Source organism: Sarcophilus harrisii, chromosome 4, assembly GCF_902635505.1.
Source record: "Sarcophilus harrisii chromosome 4, mSarHar1.11, whole genome shotgun sequence".
Classification (NCBI taxonomy): Eukaryota; Metazoa; Chordata; class Mammalia; order Dasyuromorphia; family Dasyuridae; genus Sarcophilus; species Sarcophilus harrisii.
Genome location: NC_045429.1, coordinates 266,027,041 through 266,038,341, shown reverse-complemented (window position 1 = coordinate 266,038,341; position 11,301 = coordinate 266,027,041). Strand labels below are relative to the sequence as shown.

Genomic DNA, 11,301 nt, shown 5'->3' with positions numbered 1-11,301 from the left:
GATTTTTGTCTCAAAATCCCACGCTGTTTCCCCAATGCCATTGCTTGATGCTCTCTAGGAAACCTACTTGGGATTCTCTGGTCAGAAACTGATACTATCTTTCATTGCTATCAGTACCCAGGACACTCATCTCTTAGGGATCAGGACTGATAAATTTCCTGAGGTGACAATGAACTAAACTCAAACATCAATTTATCCTAGGTAGTACTAACCTAGCTCAATGCTTCATGCTTAAATTAATTTAAAATACATGTTATTGGACCGAGCAATAATAGTAAAACTAAAATTAGAAAGTTTTTGCTTCTTAAATAAATTGCCTGTATTTTCCTAGAAGCTGGCAATGACCCCCCCCCCACCCCCTTTCCTTTCTTTTTTCCTTTTTTTGCTGAGGCAATTGGGATTAAGTGACTTGCCCAGGGTCACACACCTAGGAAGTGTTAAGTGTCTGAGATTACATTTGAACTCCCGTGCTCCTGAGTGCTCTGTCTACTGCACCAACTTGTTGTCCCCTCCCCTTTTCTTTTCTAAAGGCAATTACGCTGGAGGTAGAATTCTTGGGAAAAGGTATATTGTACAGAGATTTGTGGGAGGGGAAGAAAGAGTATGGTTTGGCATAGAACAGCAGTGCAGGCCAGTGAACTGGGCTTTGAGGTCAATGGAGCTTTCTGGAATCCCAGAAAATTATGCCATAAGTGCAATCCCCTGAAACAATTTTATTCCACATTTAAAAGAAGTTTGATGACCCTTTCTGTTGAATTTGAAAATAAACCAAATTTTATTTGAATCATGTACCAATCAAAATTGGGAAATAATTTTATAAGCAGTTTAGATCCATGGGGAGAAAAAAAACCTTTTTTTTCCTTCATTTCAAAAGCATATTACATTTATTGAGGCTTCACAACAAAGTCCTATTATTTATTACCACAGTTAAAGGTCTAGTGAGAATCAGATGACTTTGTATTGGAGTATGTCTGCAAACAAAATGCTCTTTCTTGTGAGATGGAGAAATATTAATTATTGTTATATCAGTCTATAGATTTAGTAGGGTCTGTCAGAGGCTCGGAATAGAAGAAGAATATTCAATCATCTCTATTGAATTGCTGCTATCTTAATATAGGCTGGCATAGCCTATGTTAAGAGAATTTGCTCTTATATTAAGAGAACCAGGTAATAAGTGCTTGTCTCCTTAAATCTAGGCTTCACCTATAGGGCTTTAAAAAAAATCAACCAAATATTAATTTAAAGAAACATAATTTCTGCTATGGAAGATGGCTTCTGCTTTAACACATCTAGTATCAGCTTGGTATGTAACAGTTCTCTGATATGAACCTGGAAGGGATGGGGTAACATCACATTTTTAGTTCTTTTATTTATCAAGAGGATTACAATGTATAGTTATTGGACTTGAACTCAGAAGCCAAATAGATTGGCATTTTCTTTCTTAAACATAGAATGATTCAAAAGATCACATGAATTTGAAACAAGTTCTCTCACCACCAGAAAAGATCACTTCAGAGAAAATAAAAAATAACTCTCCAAATAAAACTTTAAAATAATGATGAAAGGTAGCAATGTCAAACACAAAAAATGAAGAAATGAACCTTGGGGAAACAACTCTATTATAATCATGGGATTAATGTTGTATCTGTCTAAGTAATATCTTCGATTTATACTCTCATTAAGAAGGTACAAAAGTTGTCTCACAGAAGCATTCAAGAGGAAATTTCTGTGGAGTCAACTTAAATTTGGCTATGGATACTCATATTTCTCTTATCATGGTTGATTTATGTTATTAATGTTTCCTTGAAAGACCTAATTCTTTTTTGGCTTCCTCAATAACTTTAATTCATTATAGAAATTTAGTCCATAGAAACAGATCTAGAGCTGGTTCAGTCTCTCATTAAGACTGTAATAGTGAGCAGAGTATATATGATAATCAGCAGGTCTTTAAGCAAATTTCCAAAGGAGAATGCAAGGATTTTCAAAACAATGAATAGGGAATAAAATTTCTGGTGTGATTAGAACTATAAAAGGTCAATGTGCTAAGAACATGGAGATCATATGATTCATCTCCTTATTTCACAGATAAAGAAAATTAAGTCTAGAGAGGGGAATAAGTTGTTAGTAGCTACACAGTGACTTAGAAATCAAATATGAAAATCCAAATATTCTGACTCTCAGCTCAGAGCTTCCACTATACCTTGCTGATTTTTAATTGCTCCAATCATTCCAGTTTTAAGATATTATTTTTAATGGACATTAATCAAATATGTATTATTTAAGTATTATTTAAAAGTGCCATTGTAAATGCTCAGTCATTGACTATGATGATTATACATGGGATTACCTCAAGAATCAAGATCATAATTGGCCTTAAAGATGTTATTTTTAAGAGATTTTCTCGCTATTGGCTTTGGGATATCCATCAGAGTTATTTGCATATTCCTTTTACAACTCTCACTAAAGCTGCTTGCCTTGGAACTGACAGTAGGTCCCTGTGTACACACTATCAAAGGTCTTTTAAGGGAAAGAAGGGTGAGGGTGTGGAAGCTCATAGAAAGGAGCAATGTAAAGTCTTTTCCAGATCATCTAGTTTGTTCTGTAAGGCTAAGGAAGCATTTCTGAGTATGACAGGATTTCACACTAATTAAAAGACCTCCGGGACCATTCAGGTCATCAGCCCCCAGAGTCCAATTCAGAACGTTTTCCTATAGTAAAAATGGTTAATTTCCTCATCAGGACTCATGTTTAAACATCTCAAGTTGCAGGGTTTCCATGGAGCCCGTGGAAAGGTTCTTTGAGATGGAGAACTGAATTGGCTCATTCTCTATTTTCAACCCTGCTTTCCCTCCACCACCCCTCACTCCCCCAGGGCTTATAAAAGTCTCACTGAGTCATTTCCTTCTACAGGCAAAAGGCAAAATACTGAGAATTAAGGTACATCCTTTTCCTTCTCTGTCTTCTGATCAAGATGTCATTTCCCCTTCCAAAATCCCAGGGGAAAGGGAGATTCTCTTCTCTGTTGCCACTATTTGGTGCTGTTCCCATGGAGAGACCAATACCTGTCTGTATTGACCATTGTGGGAAACGTTGAATCAAGTTTAGTGGTTTTGAGGTACTCTTTAAACCTTCTCACTCTTACCAGCAGGCAGTAAATAAGGAAGGATCTGGTCCCTGCCCTGCTATAGTGTTCCTCACAATGAATTCATTGGGAGACACACAGCTGGTGGGCAGTTCATTTTTTAAGCTCCCTGTTCACAGAATCCTTCCATTATGAGGGGGAAGTGATATAGGCAAAATGTTGGTCGGAACCACAGCAAGGAATTTTTTGTAGGTAAAAATGGAGGGAGGGGCCAGGAACAAGATGGGAAGTCAAAGGAAAGTGGAATAGCTAGCCTCAAGAGTGGCCACTGAGGGGAAGAAGCACATTCCAAAAGAAGACCACCATCATTAAAATTGAGACAAGTAAAGGAGCAGCTTAGATGAGAGGAAAAGAAAGAGCACTTATGAGATGGTATTTTCAGTGCCCTCTAAAGTTTGGTGCCCATGGATCAAACTTTGGTCACCCTGCCTTGGTTATAGCTCTGATGTCAGACACCTTATATATTTATTCTCTGACAAGGCTGGAAACATGACTTGGATGAACTGGTATATTCTACCAAATGGGACATAAACCATATTGAACTCTTGAGTTCAAAACACATAGCTCCCTCAGTATAAAAATCTCAAGGAATTTCTCCTTAAGTTATTCAAGACTCAATGGTACCAAGTGGGACAACTGGTATCAATGGTACCAGTGGAAATTTCTACTAATATAAATGAATCATCCAGAAACAACTAGATGGATTCATCTTAGAGTCAATAGACAAAGGAAACCAGCAGGTACTAAAGGAAAATCTTTTGGCTGTTTCTTAGTTCTTTGAGTGGAGATTTGGTGGTAATGAGATATAAATCATCCCAAGACCTGCCTGGCAGATTTCAGCACTTAAACCCTGGAGAGAACTAATTTTTTTCTTTTATTCCCATGGATCAAAACATATACATTGATAAATATACCTAACCCAGTGGCAAGCAAATATCAGTGCTCAAGCATTCCCCACTGGCAGGCAGACCCAGTGGGCCTTTTGGCATCAACATTGCTCCATCCCTTTACTCTCTCCTCCCTCTGGATAACTTACTTTTCCCTTGGCCTGCAATTACACTGGTTGAAAATCATGTATTCACCCTCTTTTTCACCATAGTCTGAGACATGTGAAAGTTTAGATTAGTTACTGCTGGGCAGCATTATAACAACATTACCAGCACCAAAAGTAGCAGCTGAGCCAGCTGTACCAGTGACTAAGTATAGGACTCACTGGCAAGAGGTTGCTCAAAAGTCCTGGCTGAAAGCATATCTGCCAGAATCCAGCAATCACCCCCACCCTCATCCTTGTCACACACGAGTACCTTTCTTGTTGAGGCAAAATTATTGCCTCTAACAAGATGTACTTAAAAGCAGCTCATATTCTTAGTCACTGGGGTCAACAAAAAGGGGGAAAGGGAAGCCAGCGTTGGTCACATGTTCCTAATGCACTCAAAAACATGGTTTGAGATGTTGGCAGAATAGCCAGCTAAACAATTCCAAGTGTGAGAGGCTTCAAGCACGTGGCTTAAACCAAAGTCAGGCCGTTGTCTAAAGAGATTAACCAATGGGATTTCACAATTCTGCCCTTCAATTTCCACAATGGGCAAAACCGGATGAACTCTAGATCTTTCTGAAAGACAGCAAGCTGATGTTATGATGACATCAGCAAGTTTGGTAATGAAAAAAATTATAAAATTTCCCAAGGCAATAGGGAAGAAGAGTCTGTGAAGCAGGAGTCTTTGGTGGAGAATGAGTTCTTTTGCAACAGAGGCAAGATGGGGCGAGAGATTGTTCAAGATTTGCAGAGTCGCTTGGCTACATCAGCATAAGCCATCTCGATTTCACTGTCAGCTGCACAGGTGTTGGTGAACTCATCTCGTGCATAGGCATTCTTGAGGTACCTCCATAGACCTGTCATCTCTGCAGGAATCTCATAGTTGCGATATTTCTTGGCTACAATCTGGAACAAAGACAACAGCAATTAATTTGAATGCATCTCTGAGGGAGCAAGAAAAAAGGAGAAAGGAAGAATAGCACGGCGATTGTTTTCTTGGAAAAGTATATTCCAAGATTATATTGGGCATCCTTACAAACATCACAGGCAGAAGGTGAAGTTGTAATATATATCCTTGATGTAGGGATTTTTTTGTGTTCATTTCTAAGCCAGCAAGACATTAAGAATCAGAGAATCTAATCCCTGAAAGGAAAATGAGTAGTCACTTGGTCCCAACCCCTACCCCATGTAAGTCTGCCCTCTCCAACAGCCTTTTAAAAATAACATATTGTTTCTCTCCCAATTACATATTAAAACAATTTTTAACATTTTTTAAAGTTTTGAGTTCCAAGTTTTATTCCTCCATCCTCTCTCTTCTCCTTGAGATAGTAAGCAATCTGATATACATGTGCAATCATGTAAAGCATTTCCATATTAGTTATTCTGTGGAAGAAGATAAATATATAGGAAGGAGGGAAGAAAGGAAGGAAAGAAGGAAAAGAAGACAGGAAGGAAGGCAGGAAAGAAGGCAAGCAGGCAGAAAGATAGAAAGGGAAGGAGGGAAGGAAAGAAGGAAGGAAGGAAGGAAGGAAGGAAGGAAGGAAGGAAGGAAGGAAGGAAGGAAGGAAGGAAGGGAGGGAGGGAGGGAGGGAGGGAGGGGAGGGAGGGAGGGAGGGAGGGAGGGAGGGAAGAAAGGGAAGGAAGGAAAGGAGGGAAGGAAAGGAGGGAAGGAAAGGAGGGAAGGAGGAAGATAGGCAGGCAGGAAGGAAGGAAAAGGGAAGAAAGGAGGAAGGAAGGAAAAGTGGAGGAAGGAAGGAAAAAAGGAAGGAAGGAAGGAAGGAAGGAAGGAAGACATGTCTGGAGATATAGAAGTTTTTATCAGGAGTCCTTTGGGCTTGCATTGCAACATTGTATTGCTGAAAATAGTCAAGTCATTCACATTGTTTCATTGTATTATATTGTTTTTACTGTCTTGAAAGTTCTGGTTCTACTCATATCACTTTGTATAAGTTCACATAAGTCTTTCCAGATTTTTTCTGAAATCATCCCACTTGTCGTTTCTTACAGATTAATAGTATGCCATTATCATATGCCACAACTTGTTCATCCATTCATCAACTGATGGGTGTCCCCCCTCAATTTTAATTCTTAGCCACCACAAAGAGTTGCTATAAATATTTTTGCACAAGTAGGTTCTTCTCCCCTCTCCCCATTTTTTCATCTCTTTGGAATATTGACATAGCAGTGATATTGCTGGATCAAACACCAGCCTTTTCAAAAAGGTGATCAAATGATCTATGCTTGAACATCCCTATTACCTAATCAAACAAATAATCCCATTATTGGGCAGCAATCTCTCTCTCCATTCCCCTTCCCAAAAAACACACTGAATCAAATTCTGTCTCCCTTCCATTTCTACCTATTGGTTCTGGCTTGATAAGCCACTTCAATTTGGTTCCATTAAAGAACCATAGAATCATGAACTAGACACAATCTAGTCCATTCCCTTATTTTACACATAAAGAATTTAGGACCTGAGAAATTAAGTGAGTTGCCAAAGGTCATGGATATTAACTGGCAGAAAACAAGATTTTTACCTCAGTTCTTTGACTCCAAATTCAATATTCTTTCCTGGGAGCATGCTGGGTACTTTGCTAAGCACTGAGAATTCAAATACAAAATTAAAAAAAAAAATAGTCCCTGCCCTAAAGAAGATTGTATCTTGCTCAGAGAAAATGCAAGCCACTTTGAGGAAGGAACATTAATAACAAGGTTGAAGGAAAGATCACACCTGAATTGAACCTTGAGGAAAGCTAAGGATTGCAAGAGAAGGATGGAGGGGAGGCGGAAATATATTCCAGATAGAAGAGACAGCCTGTGAGAAGGCAAGGAGGTGCAATACAGAGTTGGGGAACAAAATAGGGCAGTTTGACTAGAGCTTTAAGAAAATAAAAGTATATGAAAGTAGAATGCATAAAATGTACCCTGGAGCCATATTTGCATAACACATTCATCTCTGTGTAGCCTTTAATACTGGTGATCACTGGGATCTTTTTTCTTGGTGTTTTGTCAGTACTCTCTCACACTTCTTTTCTGAACTATCTATTTCCCAGTCTCTCTGATGTTGGGTTTTTCCTAACATAGTGTCTGGGGCTTTTACATGAGGCTATTTATTTATTTTTTAATGGTTATTACTACCAGGATAATATGGTCTTATGATATCATTGGGTGAAAAGAGGAAAACCGTTTGCAGAATAGCCAGTCAACCCATATCTAACTCTTTTCACTGGAGAGATGATAAGCAGTTAAAATAGTTGTTTGACAGATGTCATTGGAGTCAGAATGGCACAGGTTCAAGTTTCATCTCTGACACCTTTTGGTGGGGGCACTTCAAACAAGTTGTTCAACCTCCCTCTATCTACTCCAGGTGACTAAAGAAAGTAAGTTGCAGGGGCAACTAGGTAGTGCAGTGGTTAGCGCACCAACCCCTGAGTTCAATTCTGGTCTCAGACACTTAACATTTCCTATCTGTGTGACCCTGGTTAAGTCATTTAACCCGAATTGTTTTTTTAAAAAAAAGTTAAGTTGCAGAGAAGGGACCGAGCTTTCCTAATACATGGAATTAACTGCTGACATCACTTGGAATGGCTGGCTTTAGGATCATAAATTTTGAGTTAAAAGGGACCATAGAAACTCTAAGTACAACCTCCTTATTTCATAAGGACTAAGGAACCCAGAGAAGTCATTTGTGAAAGTTGACACAGACAGTAAATTTTTGAGACAAAATTTGAACTCAGATCTTCCTGAATCCAAATCCAGTGCCAGGCTATCTTTCATAGAGGCAGTTTCAAAACATAAACAAAACCTTGAGAAATACAATGTTTGAAACTAGGCAGTAATTGCAAGGAATGAAAAACTGAATTTATGAGGCAGCATCATGTTTAACCTAAAATAAAGAGTTCTCAAGGAAAAAAATCAGTAAATTTGAGTAGAAAAGATTAAGAGGAAAGAGATTTTTTTTCTTTCCTTTCTACTAAATAGGAAATGAATGTGTATGGATCAAAGTTACTGTGGCTATTATGAGACAACAAAATAGGTGACCAATGTACAGTATGTATCATTCTTCCTGAAAATCACTGAATGAAAGTGAAAAGCATGGTGTCCATGGGCTGCTAGGCAAACACCCAGCTCTCTCTTACTTCTTACCACTCCTTTTTCTGGTAGACAATATAATACTTATGCAAATGAAAGAACATTCTGATTTGGTTGTGTCCACACAGTATTTTTTGTAGGACAAAGAAACTTCTATTTGTTATGATTAGCCCTTTGTATACTACCAGCAAACAAGGTAGGTCTAATTTCATAGCTAAATTCTAGAATCTTAGAACATTAGCACTGGAAGAGATCTTAAGGGAGCATCTAGTAGACCTTTCTCCTCACTTACCTTACAAGTTAGGAAACTGAGGGCCCCCCTCAGAAAAAGTGCTTTGCTCAAGGTTACATAGACAAGTAGGAACAGAAAAGAAATCGGGCATCTGTAACTTTTTTCACTGTGCTTTGTAATCCTTTTTTTTTTCCCTGAGGCAATTGGGCTTAAGTGACTTGCCCAGAGTCACACAGGTAGGAAGTGTTAAGTATCTGAGACAAGATTTGAACTCTTATCCTCCTGACTTCAGGATTGGTGCTCTATCCACTGTGCTTTGTAATCTTTATAAAAATGAGAAAAGAATTTGTCTATTAAGAACATTTTGCAATTAATAAAGTGTTCACACCCAAAGAATCTGATCTTATGTTAATTTCTCTAATTTCCCAGGTGTTTTACATATAGCAGACACTCAATAACTCCTAACATTTGAATGATGCCTTGCTACCACTAATTTTACAGGGATGGACATTGAAGAACGGAGTGTTGTTTAGGCAAAGGCCACCTCGTGAGTTGGTGGCAAAAGTAGGTCTGTCTCATTTTTCCTGGGTCAAGTGTACTGGCTGCTAATCTCTCTGGTGTGTGTCACAGATTCTGTTGTCATTGGATAAAAAGGGATTATTTAAAACAAGCTGTGGGTAGAGGCCTAGCATGGCCATTTTAATCAAATTAATTGTCTCAAAAGAGGCAATCACCAATGTTGATAGAGGAAAAAAGTGTCTACAGTATACAAACTTTTCTTTAAAAATGTGTTGTTGTTGTTGTTTTAATAATATCACTTTGAAAACTGCTCTATAAAACAATTTGGAACTGTAACCTAAAGATATACAACCTTTGTTGTATTATACCCTTTGACCCAGCAATATCCACTAGTAGGTCTGTACCCCAAAGAAAAAAAAATTAAATGGAAAAGGACCTATATGTACAAAAATATTTATAATATTTTTTTAAATAATGGTGAAGAATAGGAAACTGAGGGGATACTCATCAATTCAGGAATGACTGAACAAGTTGTGGTATTATGGTTAGATAGAATATTATTGTGGTGTGGGAAATGACATTGGTGGGTTGGTGGTTTCAGAAACACATGACATGATGATCTACATGAACTGATACAAAATAAAGTGAGCAGAACCAAGAGAATACTGAATGAAGTAACAACAATATTGTATGATGATAAACTGTGGATGACAGCCATTTTCATCAAAACAATGATTCAGAACAGTTCCTAAAAACCCCTGAAGAAAAATGCTATCCTGAGTCTGAATGCCGAGTGTAGCATATTTTTAAAAACTTCTTGTTTATGTGTGCATTTTCTTTTGTAACATGGATCATATGGAAATATATTTTACATGACTTCATATGTATAATTGATATCGTATTGCTTGCCATCTCAATGGGTGGGAAGAAGAGAATTTGGAACTCAAAATTTGAAAAAAAAAAAAAAGAATTTTGAGTAAAATACAAACTCAATATGAGTCAATAGTGTGATATGGATCATGTTGAAGTGAAAGGTACCATGTCTAGAAAGAAGGAGATGATCTCTATTCTTGGGACTCTTTTAAGACCACATCTGGCATGCTGTGCTTGGTTCTAAGGACCACATTTTAGCAATGATGTTGATAGACTATAGAGTATCCAGAGAACATGTATTTTTAGACATGGACAATATGGGAATTTGTTTTGCTCAACTATGCATATTTGTTACAGAAGCTGTTTTTCTTGTGTGGATTTTTTTTTTTCCACTGAAGGGTGGGAGGAAGAAGAATAGGATAGCAAAACAAAACAAACAAATAAAAACAAAAACAATCAGGAAGAAAGCATCCAATGAAAGGTGAGCTATGAGAAGCAACATAGTGTAGTAGGAAGGACAATAGTACTGTAAGAAAAGAACTTGGATTCAAATCCTGGCTCTGAAACATTATGTCTGTGACCTTGGCCAATTCACTAAATGTTTCCAAGACATGTAAAATCAGGGAATCAAAATTTTTTATTTCTAAGCCCTTTCATGGCTCTACAATCTGATTCTATATGATGGTGATATGTTTTGAGTTTATGCTATGGGAGAATCTACTGAGGCAGCTAATGGTATTTCAAGTATTTTAAAGAATTAGGCTTGTCCTCTTGGAGAGAACTAAGAAAAAGAGGTAGAGGCTTCCAGGAAAAAAAAAAATTAGATTTCCTAATAAATAGAACAATCCAATAAACATTTAAGGAGTACCTATTACATACCAGGTACTGTACTAAACTTTGGGAATACAATTAAAAAAAAAAAAAAAAAGAAAGACTTCTTTCCTCAAAGAACTTACAATTTAAGGGAGAAAGACAATATAGAAAAAGAGATGAAAGGGGAACCACCAAATGGCATAATGTTAAAAAAAAAAAAACCAAAAAAAAACAAGCAGAGTTACTGATGGAAAATATAGTTAACAGCAAAATTTTGGAGGTTCTGAGCCATCTATGAAGGAAGGCTTAGGGTGGAGTTTATTGTTTCATCCTCCAGTCTCTAGTCAGAGGAGAGAAGCCATTGAGGAGCTGAGAAGGCCTAGAGATTATACTTCAGATGATCAGCTCATTCTCGAGGCTACATGATGCTCCAAGAAAGCAAAATCAAGTAAAGCTGCTGATGAAAAGTGGAAAGTTACCAAGAAAGTTCAGAACTTTACTCCAAAGCTAAATATATATATATATATATATATATATATATATAGTCTGGGCATCTGTAGTAGTAGAGAGAATGCTGCCTCTGGAGTCAAGAAG

The 11,301-nt window shown here is 37.6% G+C and overlaps 1 protein-coding gene across 3 annotated transcripts in view; it reads right to left on the bottom strand.

Moving 5' to 3' along the window:
• Nucleotides 1-751: 751 nt before the first annotated feature.
• CLIC5 (chloride intracellular channel 5) overlaps nt 752-11,301 on the bottom strand; it is a 183,348-nt gene continuing 172,798 nt past the window's right edge. For all 3 annotated transcript variants that reach the window (XM_031964756.1, XM_031964757.1, XM_031964758.1), the window contains exon 6: nt 752-5,084. In XM_031964756.1, the coding sequence (XP_031820616.1) occupies nt 4,917-5,084 (168 nt within the window). In that variant the 3' untranslated portion in view covers nt 752-4,916. The remainder of the gene's footprint in view (nt 5,085-11,301) is intronic.